Raw genomic sequence first — 19,155 nt, forward strand, 5'->3', positions numbered from 1 at the left:
ATTAAAAAACGATACAACACGGAAGCCTCAGGCGGCGGTATTAAAGAGGGTTAGTAAGTATGGCTGCACAACTAGACGAGGAGAAAGGAATTTTCTCCAAAATTACAAAAGTCCTGGGAAGGTCTATCATCCTTAATCAAAAAGGAACCAATGATGTCATCTATTGCATAAGCAAGATTTCCATTGGAAAACCGAAAGTAGTCCACCAAAATCGCCTTTCGAAGAAAACCATGAGCAAAGCTAGATATGGAGTCACTATTCGCTAGCCGGTAACATCCCTGCTCGTATCAGGTACGCACGAGAGTTAGCAACTGTCTTCCGGAAGAAGTTTGATCAATAAGAAAAACTTGGGGACAGACCCCAGCCCCCGGCAAGAAGCTGACAATCAAACACATCTTCTACCTGATAATCAAAAATGAATTTGAAGATCGATCTTGCGATTTGTGGGAAATGCTTCAAGGCCTCCGCGAACATTGGCGAGTTGTCAGGAACATGGTAGAGGTGATATTCCAGGATACCGGCGTTCACGTATTAATAAGCAGTTATCAACATCGTCATCAGTAAAGACGGTGTCCTGCTATTTTTATATGACGTGTAAAGTAAAGGAATGGGTCCAGTTGCCGATTTAAACATCCAATCCCCGTTATACATGAGTTCCAGGAGGAGCTTCCATCTAATAAGGGCGTAATGTTTTGAACAAGTCCAGAATATGGTCCGTGAAGCCGATCCGGTGATAATAAAACTCCAAAATTTGGCGAAAGAGGAATTCCTTTGAGGTTTGTTTACAAAGTAGACGATTTGTTTACATTGTTTATTTTCAACTAATTTCTAGGAAGGTCTTTTTATTTATTTGTTTTATTTGTTTATTTTTCTAGAATATTTGAGGAATTCGTTTTGGATATAAAAATAAGTTTGTTTAGCGGAGTCAGTTTATAATTAAAAGTTATAATGAACGGAACGACACACAAAAGTTACCAGTGAATTTAAATAAATCAAATAAGTTTATAACTTATAACTTAAGCCACCTATAGAAAAAGTAGGAATAAATAAGAAAACCAGTACAATAATAATTAATTATAATGTGACCTCTATTAATATTGTTTCTGGACAGGCATATTTCATACAAAAGTTCTTAGCAAACCAACTAAATTTTTAAAAACTAATATAGAGTAAGTGCCATCCTATATGGCCCCAGTGAAATTGCTCATCGCAAATAATGATCATTTAGTTTGCAGTCTTCTCGTCATGCAATAAACCAGATCTTGACCCTTGTTCGATCCCAAAAATTGGTACTTTAAAGAATACAGGACAGTCTGAAGCCCATTTTAAGCAAAAGAAGTAAACACCAGAATTACACATTTTAATTAGAAAAACTATATAGTTACATAACAAAAACAATATGTAAGCATACCTTAACCGAAATGGAAAAAATGCTTCGACAATTGGTTCCAACGCATGAAAAAGTGTGTCGATTTTAATTGAGAATATTTGAAAAATGATAAAGCCATATCCAATTATAAATATTTGTTTCTATTTGTTTATCTCGAAACTTAAGTAGCTACCCTGGTGTGTATGTGTAAATATTTAAAAATATATTATTACTTGAAGTTAAACGCCATATATTCTTTCTCTGCAACTTTTTATGTTGCTCTTCAAAGAAAATAATTCAAATTTTACATGTTCCGAACTATGCATACTGAATACACTGTTTACACTACCACTACATCAACACTCACAATTACACCTTCGTGAGTGTTGATGTAGTGGTAGTGTAAACAGTGTTTTTAGTATAAATATTATGGTTCCAAACTTAACCAAACGAAGCATATTTTATACATATTTATCGAATATCATATTGCAAAGAAGGTAGTTAGTAGATTACTGACACCCACCAAAGATTCCTACAGGTGGTCCTTAATATTTAATACACGAAATAGAAAAGATAAGATGACATGCAACTACATATTTTCGAAATCAGAAGAAAAAAAGCACCATATTTAACTGTGCCAAATATAAAGCACAACAGCAACTTCGACAGAAATAAAAGAATCGTTGAAAATTTCGAAAAGATTGATAAGTTGCTATAAGTGGAGATAAAAAATGCTATATACGACAACAACAAAATGTTGTCACTACTATTGGAGAAACTTCGGAAGGAAGATACTCTGAATCAATGTTTAGAGTTATTCAATGACATATATTATGGAAGAAATTGCAAGAACCACAGGACACATAGTGCTGATTATTATAATATATTCTCGAATATATAAAACGTGATTTGAACGCATCAACCGCTTTTTCAGCTATAGAAAAACGTTGACCTCGCAATTTATTTATTTTTTCTGCAGGAATAAGAAGAAATCATTGAGTGGTGGATGACCCATCAATTTCATGTTTTAACTGTTCAAAAACGTTTTTGTTTGAACTGATGGAGAGAGCTCACATTGTCGTGGTGGAGATGATTCGTCTTCTCGATTGGTTTCCATGATTTTTTCGAACACTTCTGGCAAACAAATGCTGGTATTATCCGAGAAAACAGACGACCATTTGCTTCGAAGTGATTTGTACAACTTTTGTTGGATTTGGCTCGTACTCAGAAACCCATACAGTCGATTTATGTTTATTTTCTCGTTCATAAGCAAAGATCCATGATTCGTCACATGTCACGATCTTATAGACGTCTTTTGAAGCTCCGCTATCGAATTTTTTCAGCATTTATTCGCACCAATCAACACGAGCTTTTTTTGAGCGATGAGGATCTTACAATATCAGTTTACCCTCAGTATCGAACTGGATTTAATTCTATTTTCTGATCAAGATTAATTTCAAATATCCGGAGTACGTTCGCCATTAGAAATGTCAAACTTTATGATGGCAATTTCAGATTTGACATATTCACATCAGTGTTGCCATATCTCAAAACTTAAGTGGCAACCGTCGTATAAATATACAACAGAGTGAGAGTCTCTATAAGTTGTAAAATAAAGTAACGAAACGTACTTGGGATTAAGGAACTCTATTTACTGCTAGCTTTATTTGAATAAAGAAATAAGCGTTATTTCATTTGAATACAATCGCACAAGTTCATAAAAATTGTTTTAGAAAATCCGGAAATTGGATTGTAATATGCATTCCCTGAACTTGAACTAAGTTATACAAGGATTTATTGAGTATGGGAACATAAACTGTTATAAGCCATATACATTATCACCAGTAGATCTCAAAGAAGTCAGTAGTATTGAAATGCGCTACTAATAGTTTTGTGGTCTTCTTCTTCTTCTCATATCATTGAAGGTTGGCGACCACGTTTTTAAATGCGTCTCTGTCCCTCGCAACATGAAACAATTCTCCAACGCTGAAATTTGTACAGTCTCTTATGTTACGGAGCCAGGATTTCTTCTTCCTGTCGATGCCTTCCATTCTCTCTACTCTGCCCTGTTCTGTAGCAGAAGGTATTTGTCTTTTCTTAAGATGTGTCCTATGTAAGATGTTTTTCTCATCTTAACAATTGTCAACAGCTTTCTTTTGCGACCAACGCGTGTTAATACTTAGTACTTTGTGGTCTAGCAGTTGTTTATTTCAAAATGACAGTGGAGTAAGACAGTTTTTGTTGTTGTTTTGCTCTGTGCTGAATTTTCTATACTATCTTTAAGACAATTTTGAGTGCATTTGTAAATAGTTTTCATTAAAAGTGTTTGATATTACTGTTTGAGCAGTGAAAGTCGTGGATTTTATTATTAAACATTGTTATAAACAATACTCGGATTCCTCTTCCATTTTTATTAGTAATTCAGAAAAATGCGAAGTTACCAAAGTTACTTATCCTAATCCAGTCTAATGGAGTGTTTTAGTAAGTTTTATATTAACTGTTAAAAAAATCAAAGAAAATTTGGCAGATAATTTCATTTAGACAATGGTAGATGAAGCAACGGATGCTCGTGTCTTTTGTGTGTGATCCTTGATAGCAGGCATCCTTGACCTCAACAAACTTCCAACACCTCATTTAATATCGTGCATTATATTAGAAAAAATCAATAATGAAACAGTTTCTCGTTTTGTAAACAATATATTAACTAATTATTTCTCGGATGCGACCGAATTTTACTTTTAATGAGGGATGATGTTCCGTATATGATAAAACGGGGCAACATTTGAAGGTTTATTTCCCAAAATTGACTACGTGTTTTGTGCGGCTCATTGATTAAAACGAGCTGCAGAAAAAATTCGAGAAGTGTTCCTTGAAGTAAATAAACTGATCCAAATTTTCCTAAAATCTCCTTATAGCGAGTGCTAATATTAAAGCATAAAGGATTGCCCACTTCCGCCTGAAGTTGTGATCAAATACACAATCAATTATCAAATTAAGAATTATTATAGTGAGTTCGACAATTGGCTTTTATTAGATCCCATTTAGAAGGTTTGCCGGTTGCTATTAAGAAAATCTTTATCTGTGTCCATATAAAAATCGTTGAGGATGTTGGAAAATTGTTGTGAGCAATTAAAAGCGAAAAAGGGATCTTTATCTATGGAAAACTTCAAATTATTGAATAAAAATCTTGGATACCAACTATCAAAATATTTTAATGACTGCCTGAATGTTGTGTCAGCCTCAAACGAAAGAAGTTCCAAATTGCTGAGTTGCTACAAAATTGCCCTGTGTAGAGTACAAAGATCATTATCCCAATTGACTTGATTATTAACTTTAATTCAGAAAATCAAAAGTATACAATTCACTGATTAAAAAGATCATTATCCTACGAAAATGTATAACATAAAACAAATATTGGGAACATAATTTATAAAAGTAAGTTTTCATCCCAATTTATTCTGCGTCCTAATTTTTTTTTCAAAATATCCATTTTTTGTTCACAAAAATAATATAACGCACGATTTTCAAGCATACAAAATTTTCAATAGACGTTTGTTAATTTTCAATGCACAAAATTCCGAGCATTAGTTACAACTTATTTGACTTGCAAGGAAATACTGGAGTTTTAGATCTATTTCAATAAGTTTCAGGTAAAGTATAGGTTTAAACAGGCGAAGATACTCCAGGAGAAGTATAAACAAAGAAGATGGACACCTTGAGTACTTCTTATTATTTTGGTTGTAGGTAGTGCATTTAAATGGAAAACTGAAAAACTTTCTAACTGGAAAAATAGATTTCAGATTCTTTCGAATAGGTTGATAATGATATTGAAGATCCTTATAGGCCAAACAATTTTATAAACCAAACGTTACCTCATGATCAGTCAGTGATGCTTTAAACAACACTGCCATGCACTTTTTGCAAATTCATATAGTTTAGAATCGATTGATATGGAAAAAAAAACGTTAGAAAATGAGCCTCTCAACAATAGAATAAAAAAAACTGGAAATCCTGATCCACACAACCAGAATCAAACAAACATTTGGGCCAGCAATATGTTACCAAGCAGAGTGTCGTAATTGGATGTAAGTCATTGTCTTAATCTGACGAGTGACGCTACTGGTATGGAAGACATTGCATCTCGTGCATTAAAATAATGAACTTAATGAATATAGTGTACCTACTTTTTATCAGTTTTTGATATAAAATAGAAATAATTCTGTTATTTTAAGTCATTCTAACTTCTACGTACAGACTTGAGAAGAAACTTCTATATGAGATGGACGATTTTCTGTGAGAAAAAATCATTTATAAAATTTTTATATTTATTCACCAAATTTTCAAACAATACTTTATGAAAATCATTAAAAATGACAATTTAATCAAACGCAAAAACAACTCAGTATTTTCGCCAAATTCCGGGAGTTCAGTGACCCTTTAAGTCAGTTTCTTGCAATGCCAACTAAATTTTTAACATCTGTCGGGGTGAAGTGTTATATGAATGCAAATACATTCTTTAGAGTCTTTTATCTGCTTTTGTTGTAGTATTTAGAGGTGGTTAGATTAGGTAATGTTAGGTTAGATTAGGTTTAGTTTGAAAAATAATAAAATTTTACTCTAATATGACCAGTAGAGCACTAAAGCTCTCCATTTTCTTCTGTTTTAGCTATTTCTGTATCCTCTTTCCATGTTAAGTTTATCTGTTGCAGTTCTTCCGCGATAGTTCTCCATGTTTGTACAGGTCCGCCTCTTTTTCTTTTGCCTATTTTATTATAATTTAATGCTTGTCTGTTTTCACTTCCATCTCAATTTCCTCTTCGTAATCTGTACGTTTGTTTTATCTTCTTCAGTTAAGTTTCAGAGGTGTTTTTTACTTATCCTGTTTGGCCAAAAAATTTTCCTTATAATTCGTAGGCATCTGTTGATAAACGACTGAATGTTGATTGAATAAAGCAGACTTAGTTTTATCCTTGAAATACTTTCTGAAGACCATATTTTAAGTAATGACTTGAAAGCCTTTTGCGCCGGCCTATTATTCCTTCGATAATAGTTTCATTATCTTCATTTATACTTTCTATGCTGCCTAAATAGCAAAATTGCTCAATTTGCTCTATACCTGTTCCTCCCAAATAATAGCGCTTTTTGTTTCGGTTTTGCTATTCTTAATATCTTTTTTATTTCACTGTTCATGTTTAAAATAACTGATCATGAGTTATTGTGTAGATTGTTAGTTTTCTCTCGCATCTGACATCCGCGAATTCAAGGTCTTCCAGTTTTTCAAATAAGTTCCAGTTGATGCCTCACCTTCTATCCTCAGTTTTCCTCAATAACCAATCTATTACAATGGTAAAGAAGATTGGAGACTCAGCATCAGTCTCTTTTCAATTTTGACTTGCTGGGATAATTTCCTTTGCGTTGTACCCTGGCTGAACAATTGTTATAAAAAAGTACTACTCTGGAATCTGATGGTTCGTGCGCTTTGAGGATGTTCCACATTACTTTTCTGTTTATCGTGCCAAAGTCTACAAAAATCAGATACCTTCAGTTTGCTCTTTTGTTTCCTCTAATATTATTCTTACTGACGCAATAATTCAAAAGTTACTACTTCTGAATCCAACTTGGCTTTTTCGCTACTCTCATTATTTCAAATAGAAACATTACTGTTATTAAAAAATGCCTAGAGCCTAATGAAGCATTTTCGTTCCACATAAAGGAAGAGAGCCAAAGATAATATCAGTTGAATGCAATGCAGTGGCTTGGCTATTCTAAAAGAAGATAAGAGGTAGATTCTCTTCTCGTGCCTGATGGCAGATTCGGTGGAAAAGAGGAGAAAAAATGTCTATCAGAATATGGTGGCCGCATTAAAGTATATTTTCCAAACCAGTGATTTCCAAAGTCACCCAATCTACATTCTACATCGTTAAATCTAATCTCCAAATTTTTTACAAATTTGGGAGTTCCACCTAAGCCAAATGTATTTTGAGTTTCATTGAGTTAATACGAGTATATAAATATTTTTATTTCCATTTGTACACCTATGAAACTCACTAATTGCTGCTTTGATATGTCTCCCTTGTTCATAATAGAAAGTAAATTTTTTCTTGTAACCCAGAATATTATGTTAAAATTTAATTTATACAATAATTTATACGATAAAATGTAACTGATTTAATATACACAAATATATTTGAAAAAATCGGTGTGGTAATATTGGTTACTTATTATCGCTACCAGCTTTTGCAATATACAATGTTATTTAGTAAGTTGTTTTGAATCTCGGAACGATTATTTTTAAACGTTGTATTACACACCCTAATGTCAAAAGTTCATTGATATCTATTTACGTAAATCCATTTTTTTTTATTTACAATAAAACAAATATTAGCATCCCTTCTCTTAATATTAATAATAAATTGAAAACTTGACAGTTATAAACAGCGGAAGTTGCTGAATGCATGTGCACCTACACTGTCATTATTTTGATAATTGTTTTTATTTAAAAAATCGAAAGTAGCTGATGCTTAGCGCGAAAAATCCAGCGATTCAATTTGCTCGGCGTTAGTCACGTTCACTGCATATCTGAATGTTAGATTTAATTGATCAATCCATGGCTCCGCTTACCTCTGCAATCTAGAGCGAAGTTCGAGCTTTATGTTGGTCCATGTGCACATGAAATCGGTGCACTCGCAGCTCACGATTGTAAAAATCGGTTTCAAAACGGAAATAATAGATAAAATGACGGAAATTAGCAATATTGGAAGACAATTCATTTTTTTCCTTCCTTTAGAAGAAAAAATAAAAACTCAAAGTGTTTAAGAGAAACTTAAGGAAAAATTGACTGGTTGTATTTATTATTTGAAACAGTCGAGGCCTCAGAATCAGTTGATCTCAATACATCAACTACTTCTGAAATATATTTCACCCGTTTCATTTTCTTGGTCCCCTCAGTCTAGTTAGCGAATATATGTAAGAATACTACATTAAAGTAAGTATAAGTGGTTATTAAGGTCCTTAAAACAGACTAAAATTAGTTTTTTATATTCCAATATTCATGCTATTTCTCATCGATACTTATACATTGAAATCAGGAATACTGATATTAATACGATGCGATGGAAGAGCGACAATTAACAGGTTGTTAGTTTCCGCCATAATTCTGATGTCATCTGTCAAAATTTTAGATAAATTTTACGTATTAAATTAGTTTTAATACTCATGTGAAGAATTTTGTTTCCGTAGTTGGGTAAATGAGAACAAAAAGAATTTGGAGAGCTCATTGAACATTATTTGTCATTTCCTTAATGTTAACCAAAACATATTCCAAATATCAGAATATGAGAAATGATTAATGTTAAGAAAACGTGAATAAGAAAGGCGGAACATTACCTGGTTAAAAGGAATAATCACGATAATGTCCCAAACCAAGGGACTATGAGGACCGAGAGAAATGGAGATTGGGCTATAGATCAGAGAATTAGATTAAATGATTCTAAATAATTACTGTAAGTAATGTTTATTATTGTTATATTTTATGGTCAAGTACAATATAAAAATATGTATAAAAGTGCAGTTTGGTGTTTAATTTAATCCCATTAAGATAACGCTCATAATCTAGCTGACAAAGACTTCGTTCGAATTGATTCCAAATACTCAAAGTAGTCGAAATGTAAAATTTTTATCTCTCTTACAAAGATTAATTATAAATCAGAAGAACTTAAAATCAAGACGATTTAAAAATCTAAACCTATCAATAGGTCTAAGACCATTATACCCCAAGAAAAAATGGAACAAGGAACGTTTTAGTTCTCATAAAATCTTGGCCACAGTCTTTTAGAATTTCAAATTTGAATCTGGAAAATATTTTGATGACACCTGACACATTGTTACTGCTCATAATTTGCTTGAAAATGTGATAACATTGATTATCTATAAAGGAAATCAGAATCACGGATTCGCAAAAATCGGGATAAGTTTATGAAAAATAATACAATTACTTCTAATGGATGGAAAAATTGATAAATTTGGAGGCGTAGATTTTGATTTGCACTTACATGATTATTAGGGGATTCTCGGGGTGGCCAAACATTCAAAACAAAATAAATTGAGCACTCCGATTGAAGAAATGGGTGTAATGGCTGCTTGACTTTTCGCATTTTATATAAAATTTCTATTTCGTGACTTTCTTCTGAACTAGGGAATATGCTAGTGAATCAGCATTTGAACATCTTCGGACCACACGTATCATTTTCATAGCTTTGGTTATTAATGTTGTAAGTATATTTTAGATTATTTTTAATAGTCTTAACTAGTTCGTGGTATTCCTGTCTCGGTTTTACTTTATGTATGAATAGTGCAGTCCAATCAAAAACGCTTTATTTGACACCAGCATCTTGAATTCGAAAGATGATGAAAATCGAATTTTATGTCTGGGGGACATGGCCATTTAACGATTGTTTGAGTACTATGATAACATAGCATCTCACACAGCCATTGTGGACAAATTTTCTGTTAGAACACATTTGGGACAATAACCGTTACGTCCTGATACAGCATCAGAAGACTTTTTCCAAAATTTGAAACCCGCTTGTTTTAAAGCTTAATAATATAATAGTTTTAAAACGGTTTTTCAATTCGTTGGCATTATTTGGACGATTTGAACATATTTAGTGTTTTATTACTACATCCTCAGTGGTTTTTATGATAAAAAGATAAATAAATGTAAAAATTGAAGAAAAAAATGCATTCAATTTGTATGATTTAGAGACATTGTGTCACAATACGAATTGAAAAAAAGCGCAGTTTAATATGTGTTCACCATTTTTCTAATGAATTTTCATCATTTTGATCTTTGTGTCATTATTGGAATTTTTGTTACATCATTGCTGTTCATGTTTAGTTTTTCAAATACTGTGGCGCTCAACAGGAATTGTTTGTATAATCAGGTATTGTTTTTGAAAACAATTTCACTTGCAAATGAATCTTTGTTATTTAAACATATATAATAATAATTATTTATGCAAAGGGATATTTTAGAAATGTTTTCATTACTTTGACTACGTTTCGCAAACTTCAAATATTCAAAATTTTAACGAAATTAGAAAATACACTGAGTTGGAATTATTATTTCGGTTATTGTATATACTTATGAAATGCCACTATACGTCAAATTTAAATTATAATTTGATATTCTTTAACGTCAAAATGCGATCCCTACCCAACGGTTGATAAGTATTGCATTGAGGAACTTCCGGATATTGCTCTGATAATGTGGTGCAGCTCTACCTTGCTGAAACCATACCGCATTCACTAGAAATTGAGGATTTTCTGGATCAGGATATAAATGTGACAGAAAGGGCAGGACATGAGATTATTCCAAATTACGTTCGTCATTCAAATTGCTCTAATGAAAAAGAAACCAATGGTACAGCTTTCAGCAATCCCTGCTCAAACATTAACATATTGAGATCTGTTGAATAAATCTTTGTTTTACGTCCTGTACTCAATACCGTTCACATATTCCTTTCAAAATTATTCTAATCATATAAGATCAGGTTATCGCGCTGGCTAATCTGTCGATCCTCGCCTCCCTTACCAACGATTGATAAGTATTGCATTGAGGAAATTCCGGACATTGCTCTGGTAACGTGGTGGTGTTTCATCTTGCTGAAACCATACCGCATTCACTGGAAATTAAGGATTTTCTGGATCAGGATATAAATTGGCCGGAGCCGGAATGAATGGAGTTGCCCAAATTATGTTCTTCTCTTATCCATTGAGGGTTTTCCGTTAAGTTGTAGCACAATTTTGCCGATTAGGATTACCGTTAAGTGGAAAATTGGATTAATCATAAAACGTAACTTTTCTATTTGAATAATAAAACTATTATCCAACATGTTCATCATTCGTTCATAAGAATAATTTTTATCAAAATCGCATTCCATGAGCTCCTGACCAGGTATCATATTATACGGAAAACGGAAATAAAGGCTACACCATACCTGTATACGAACCAGAAGACAAAGTGTCATTTGAATCACTAAAATCAAATACCTGGAAGACAATCTGACATTCAAAAACTACGTCGAATCTAGTAGATCAGACGAGGAAGGTAAAGAGACGACCGAAAAATGATCCAAACTGGAACCCAAGCTCCACTCATCCGGACCATCCTTATGCGTCTAAAGCGTGGGGATACAATACTATAAATCAGCAGATCTACTGATACTTGGACCGAAAGAAGATACGAAATATTATGGAAGAAACCGTCAGAAGATTCCAAGAGCTGAGGATATGTCCCATCATCCAACCGAGGGAGCTGATGGATTACATCAGAGAAGACTACGCCAGGAAATCCGCTGGATCTAGACCAGTAGTGAAGACTAATAGAAAAAAATAGCGAAGAATGAAAAGGGACTACCGTATATAAACAAATCTTTAGTCCAATGACAATCATAGATTTTCAGTTATTTTGTTAATTTTAGAATTGCTAATAATATATAATAATGTTTTTTTTTTATAATTTGTCTTGATTTTAGGTCTCTTTTCTATAAAAATCAGTTTAAAATAACATGTAAAAATAAACGTTTCGACGTACTTCGTTCTTTTAAGTTAATGAAAATGTTTTTTTTATACTCTCCTATATTCGTTTAATTGAATGCTAATTATAAAACGAAATTATTCCCTAGTTAATTTTAAGTAGTAATCATCAACTTTTTTATTGAATCAACAAAAAATGTAGTTTAATTCGGTATACGTATATATAAGTACCTAATCATTTAAATTTAAATTGGGGTATTTGTGTCCCTTTATATATTAAGTTGGTTGCTAAGGATTAGTAACATACTTATTGCTCTTTGGTTGAGAAAAAAATCTTTTGAGGGGATCATACTGAAAATGGCGTATCGTAGACTTCCCTTAATGTTAAAAGTAGTTACAATGACCTCGTCATTGAGACACCGATATACATTTCGTCCACGCTTATTCATATCACTGATACTATTGATTTTTGTTAACACAAAACGGTATAGTTCTTCCAATATTAATTTCAGAAGACAGTTATGCGAGGGTCAATCAATATTTCATAAATATGCACAGCACTCATATCAAATTAAGAAAAAAAATGTTTACTCCCAATATAAAATTCATATAACACATAAATATATAACATGTAACAAACCGTCAGTCCACGTGGACTCATCATCTCCACTGTTTACCAATGAAAACATCGAATCGTAAACATAAATGCATAAACGTACACACAGAAATATGGCGTTCCTTAGACCATGGGCGAATGAAGGCAATGAAATGAATTAAGTAATAAAGATAGATTATCCAGAATACAATTATACCAGTTTAGAAACATTGCGAAAAGTTTTGTCAGCATGTGGTTTTAAACACAAACAACTGAATAAACGGCTAGCAATAACCTAATCGTCAAAGATCGTTCGATGGCGACAAGATTATTTGCGTCAGATAAAAGACTACCGAAATTCTAATAGATACATAATTTATCTAGAAGAAACATAGAAAAGTGGTTTAGTGAACAGCTTTTACCTAACATTCCAGCACAGTCAGTATTGTTATGGACAACGCATCCTACCACTCAGGGCAACTCCTTAAGATACCAAATAGTAGTAGTAGCATTTAAGTCTGAAAAAAATATTTCTATTTCCGTCAGGGCTCGTAAAAAAGGCCCAACAAACAAAGAATTGCTTATTGTTGTTAAAGGTCTAAAGTTAGAGATATTGACAAGCTGTGCAAAGAACAGGGTCATACTCTCCTCAGACTACCTCCTTACTATTGCATATTTAACTCCATACAGTTAATATGGGCAAACGTAAAATCAGAATTACTAAAATGTAATCAGTTTCTAGAACTGAGTAAAGAGGTTGTAGAAGTCGTAAAGAAAGTTCTAGCAGCAGACCGCCAAGAGCTTTTGAAAAACTGTGTTGAACATGTTATCAAAGAAGAAGATGAGTATGTGGTATCACACTCTTTACAACCCATCATAATTCAATTAAATGATCAGACGACTCTAACTACCATGAGTATTTATAAGGATACTTTGTTTTATTTGCAAAGAATTTATTTTCCTTCATGGTTTATGCTTTGAAATTTTTTTTTCCAGAAAAAAAAACGAATTGGATACAAAAAGGGCCAAGCTCAAGTCTGGTACCGTGTTTAAGCCAAACTCCCAACAGGCAGGTACATTTTCCTCGTCTATTTACCTTTTAAAATCTAATATTCAGCTGTAATAAGTTAACGAGGTAAAATTATGATTTTTTTCTAAGTTATAAGTAGGACTACATTTAAGTGCATCTGTCTAAATAACGGCGTATAATGCCGTCCAATTTATAATGATTGCCTTTTAACGAATACTTTACGATCAGAATTGTCAAAAACAAGTTGTTGCAAATCTTCATATAGAAATAAACATATTACTTTGAGTTATGCTCCATGAGAAAGAAAAATAAAAGTATTTATATATTAAATTATTAGCTTCAGCTGTTTTCTAACATGACAATTTACATATTTTAATCAGTAGTATTTTTGATAAATTCTAAATATTTTCAATATACAAAATTCACGTATTTTTTATCCTAAATTTACTAAGGAACATCGGAAACATTATAATAAAAAGAAGAGAGAAATGAGTTTCTAATCTGCTGATATTACGTCTCTTGCCAATAATTTTATAGTTATGTTTCATATTTATTAGGAGTTTTCAAAATTTTTCTTCCGATCACAAAATATTGAATAAAATATTGGCAATATTTCTTGATCAAAAGCATACCAGATGAAGTTCATCTGATTATTTCATGCTATGTCTTGACATTATCGGCTTTGTGCCATTTTTATTGCGTGCAAGTTGCAATCTAGTTACTTTTGGCTTAACAGATCAGCTAACTTTCGTAAAACTTAGCTTTGTTATTTTCATTATTAAGCTAAGTACAAAATAGTAGGTAAAATTTGAGGTTAGGAATTTGTTTACTTTTACAGTTTACAGAGACTTGCATGTAATTTCTTGCACGTTGTATTACATTATGTCAAGCGGCCTTTAGGATATTAACACACGACATTGTAGAGATATTTGGCAACTCATATGTGATTGAATGTAGAGTTTTATGGCAAATTACGCACAATTGGTTGATTTCGTACGTCGCAATAGAAAATTTAAAAAATTTAATTGTCAAACATATTTGTTGCTTAATTATTTCACATTGTGTTGTTTCGTAGTTCAAAAACTGAAATGAGTAGGTAACTAACTAATATCAGATTATTCTTGTCGATTTTTATAGGGCTATATTCTTTTGAAATATGGATATCGCTACAAGTGACGATGAGTTATTACTAGAAAATACACCCCCAAATATCCCAGAAGAGGCTAAAAATGCCACTTTTCATTTTTATCTCATATCAAAAGAGTATCAAATCTGCTATACGAGGATGGTCCCGGAAGTACCTGGTCCAACAAAGAAATCACAAATATTTTAGGAAAAAATATACATTTATTCTTCATCGTAATCTCCTTTTAGCTCCATACACTTTTCCCAGCGAAATTCGATACCCTTTTTATAATAAGAATCGTCAAACTCCTCAAAATAGCCATTAACTGCCGACAACACCTCTTTATTGTTAAAAAATCTTTGACCACCGAGACATTTTTTCAAGTTTTGGAACAGAACATAATCCGAGGGGGCTGAATCTGGAGAGTAGAGTTCAAGAGGTAGCAATGCAAACTTTAATTCATTAATATCGACAATTGCAACAACAGGTGTGTGAGCTGGTGCAGTGTCTTGATAAAACAACACTTTCTTCTTAGCCAAATGCAGCCGTTTTTGCTTGATTTCTTAGCTCAAGCGTTGCAATAATTCTGCATAATACTCACCGTTGATAGTTTTTCCTTTTTAAGATACTCGATGAAAATTATCCCAAGCGCTTCCCAAAACACCAACGCCACGACCTTGCCTGCAGATGGAACAGTCTTTGTCTTCTTTGGATTTGGTTCTCCCTTTTCAGTCCATTGTTTTGATTTTTCTTTTGTTTTGGCACCCAACTTGTGCACAGCTTTCTCATGTCTAAATTTTCAGAAATTTTAAGTTAATATGCGATGTACCACACTTTTTGGAATGCCTACTAAGCCTGCTAAATCGGGCACTTTCAGTCAACGATCATCCAGTACCGCTTTTTGGATGTTTTTCAGCATTTCTGAAGTCGTCTCTTCATTTGGTCAACCGCTGCGATGCTGGTCCTCATAGGTCGTAAGGCAACGTTTAAACTCCGCAACCCAATATTTTACTGTTGATAAATGAGGAGCAGTCTCACCCAGAGTAGAATCTAGCCCAGTCTTTATATTGGTTGTGCTAAAGCCCCTCAAAGAAAAGTATTGTATCACATAGCGATGACCAATTTTTTCCATGTTTTCAAATTCACTGAAAACGTTCACTATTGATGGCTTCCAAACAAATACGAAACAACATGGATTCTTCAAACTTGAAACATATGCTGTATTGATTGTGATTGTAATTCAGATATATTCTTCAAGCAACTACCACCAACTATAGGTCAGACAAGGTGCTTCTGGGGCCATCCTCGTACTCTGTTCAAGAAATGGCGGAAAGAAAAAGGAATCAATTATTATTTTTCCTGAAATGTGTTAATGTTCTAAGTAGAAGAACTTTCTAGGAAAATTAAACCAAATAGTCTTTAGACACATCACTCGATTTTATGCACCACACTTAATATTTATCATGATTTAAATATTACCAAGTATTCAAAACTTGAAGTACTACTAAAGCACAAGTCCGATGATTACACACCAAATACAATAAAGATTTTAAGAAATGAACAAATTCATGTATTAATTTATAATGTACCGAGAGTAATTGCTAACTATCTGCGTTTACCAAATCTGAAGTTATATATGGGGCAATGTTCCGAAAGTCATTCGCGACAATCCTGGTGGATGCAGGAAGCGATATTAGGACCCTCAAGAGAAAGGTTATATAGATGGATTTAGGGATTTATTGGAATCAGAAACATTACTGGCGTACCAGAAAACTTGAAATCTGTCCAAGAAATATGGCAAAATATAAATCACCAAAAACCTTCTTTTCATTTTAAAAATAATAATATTACTATAAATTTTTGTAACCATTACAAATAGAAAAGATTATAGCTGTGGGGATCGTAGGAAAAATATTGTATGTAACTCGTTCGATAGTGATAAACACACTCGCGTTTGTTAAATGTCACTTTCTGCGGTTGTTATGTGATATACTATAAATTAACCCATCATCAACTCATTGAATTTGTATCATTTAGAGCATAAGATATTTTTTGTTATTAAACTGAAACATTTAAAATTTAAAATCATGGCGTGAATTCTAAACAAACATTTAAAAGACAAACCTTAATTCTAGTAAATTCTACTTAGGAGATAAAGCGAATTATTCTACTGCCGGATAAAGTGATACTTTCTCTGTTTATAAGTGTAGATAAAATTTTAATAATAATTTCAAATTAATTTCTAACGTACCTGTTTTGAAGAAATGACAGCCATTGTACTTATAAAAAATATGTATACACAAAACAATTTCCACTCTTCAAATCACAATCGGAACTTGCAAATGTCGTTCACGTCGATGGAATATTTAATTTAATTTTTATCAAGTCGTCCGAACAACAAACTAAACTGCAAATTTAGTAATTAGTTCGTTTTATATATAAATAGAGTTATCTTTTTTTGAAAAACTTGTGTATATATTTATTAATTAACTGACGCAACGTGAAATGGCGAAAACTCGAGGACAAGTAATATTGTAAGACAGAAACAGCAGTAATGTATTCGAAGCAATGTTCGTTGTCAAACTAAATCAGTGTTATGTCGAAATATGATAATAAGAGATCATGACCTTTCCGATACATTATTCTTATCATTATTCTATATTATCCGTATTATCAATGAACGTTTAAAATCGGTAGGTAAGACATGGTCAGTAATACATTTTTACCATTCAACAACAGATATTTATTATAAATATTTATAGTTTCTGTAATGGAAATCTATATTTATTAAAATATTTATTATGTCCCATACTAGGTAGATGTATGTAAGGATATTATCGAATTCAAATTGCTAACATTTTCTTAAGCTTTTGATATGAAGTTATACCACCACTAAGGAGAACCATCTCGGTGTCTGATGAAAGGAAGCAAATTAAGGTGGCGTTATAGTAGCCAGAGGACGAATTTTAAAAAGAGCGCCACAAACTATTAGAGTAGGATAGTAAATTAAATTCTTTTTTGAAAGTCAAAACTATTTCAAAGGAACTAAAACAAAACTACACTAGCGCTATTTTGGTAAGTCTTCATATTATAATTTGCTGTTTACAAATGGACACTTATTCAATTAATCCCCCATACAAAACGGTTCTTCTTACATCTATAACCACTACATATTAATATTCGGTGGTTGTACAGAGTAGTTTAAGTGTATTGTGTATCGATATGTTTATCAACGCTCTATACCACACTGTACTAGACCAAAAGCCAGTGACCAATTTTAAGTGGTCATTTCAAAAGTCATGAAACTTTTCACAGTCAAACCTTAATACCTACAGATGCTGAAAATAAGACTTATTTCTGTTAAACTATAAGTCATAAAATTCTAGGAAATTACTTTCGACAGTATTGTTACTTCATAAAATTTTTGCCAGAATATTTACATCCCTCCTAATTGTTGACAGAACATTGTAAATAGTAAAGTCATCGACTCACACTTCTTGCTTTGCTAGAATTTTACGTTGCAGCCCGTTCACATAGCGAGGATCCCGCTTTTTTTCAGGATTATTATTATTTTTAACGAATGTCACCGAAATATTCACACAATCCCAGGGAATCTGCATGCGCTATACACTTTTGTCAACAAATCACAACTACAGAATAGCATATCAGTTTTTAAAAGCTTACACAGTACATAGATAGTCAACAGCTAGTCTATTCGGAGGCGTTGCACGTGGATTATGGTTGGCAATGCTAAAGAATAGACTTTTGAAGTAATTGTTTATTATTATCATAACAGAGATCAGTATTGAGAGACAAGCTCTCAGATAGTTACGACGAAAATATAAAAACAGCAGAATATGTGTGATTTTGAATGAGCATTCCAGAAAAATGGAGTAAAAGTAAAGATAACCGTTTGGTAAGTCTTATTTATTTTTAGCAAGAATAGGGTTTAATTTCCTGACCAAGTGATAGGTTACTGAAAGCGTTTTTTGATCAAGTATTAGAATTCCACACCATTATAAATTTACAAATCTACAGATATAGAATATGAAAGGCAAAAGGTCATGGTTTCGAGCTTTCATAACTGCACTCATCCTCATAATAATCAGAAGGCATATTTTAATCGACTTTCTAAACAGTCACCGTCCGTGTAATCTATCTCCTAATAACCTCTTACACAGTGTACGTCACAGAAATGCAATACTCTAAGAAGAAATGCAAACTTAGTTGTTATTCAGCGGAAACAACATGGCGGATTTTCGATGCCAATGCCCTCGATGGTAGTTGGCAGAACTAATTTATTTTCGAGGTCCGTTCAAATTTATAACAAAGAATATCTACTGTATCCTATTATTCATTAGAAACACTAACCATAATCAAAAGAATAAAATAATAATATGATCACAATGAAGAATAATTTGCTTCAAATCAGATGTCTGTATTCTATGTAATGTAAAATAATAGGCAATGACTCGCTTCCAACTCCTCCTTATTCCACT

General features: G+C 32.6%; 1 protein-coding gene across 3 annotated transcripts in view; it reads right to left on the reverse strand.

The window, feature by feature from the left end:
* LOC130453252 (branched-chain-amino-acid aminotransferase, cytosolic) overlaps positions 1-17,244 on the reverse strand; it is a 41,672-nt gene extending 24,428 nt beyond the window's left edge. Inside the window, exon 1 of one of the 3 annotated variants that reach the window (XR_008911029.1) lies at positions 16,908-17,225. Coding sequence is in view for 2 of the 3 variants with exons in the window: in XM_056792881.1 (XP_056648859.1) it covers positions 16,908-16,931 (24 nt within the window). In the remaining variant the exon portion in view is untranslated. Of the gene's footprint in view, positions 1-16,907 lie in introns of all 3 variants that reach the window. The other 2 variants (XM_056792881.1, XM_056792883.1) reach the window with 2 other exon arrangements.
* Between the last annotated feature and the right edge of the window lie 1,911 nt (positions 17,245-19,155).

The sequence above is a fragment of the Diorhabda sublineata genome, chromosome 2, assembly GCF_026230105.1.
Source record: "Diorhabda sublineata isolate icDioSubl1.1 chromosome 2, icDioSubl1.1, whole genome shotgun sequence".
NCBI lineage: Eukaryota > Metazoa > Arthropoda > Insecta > Coleoptera > Chrysomelidae > Diorhabda > Diorhabda sublineata.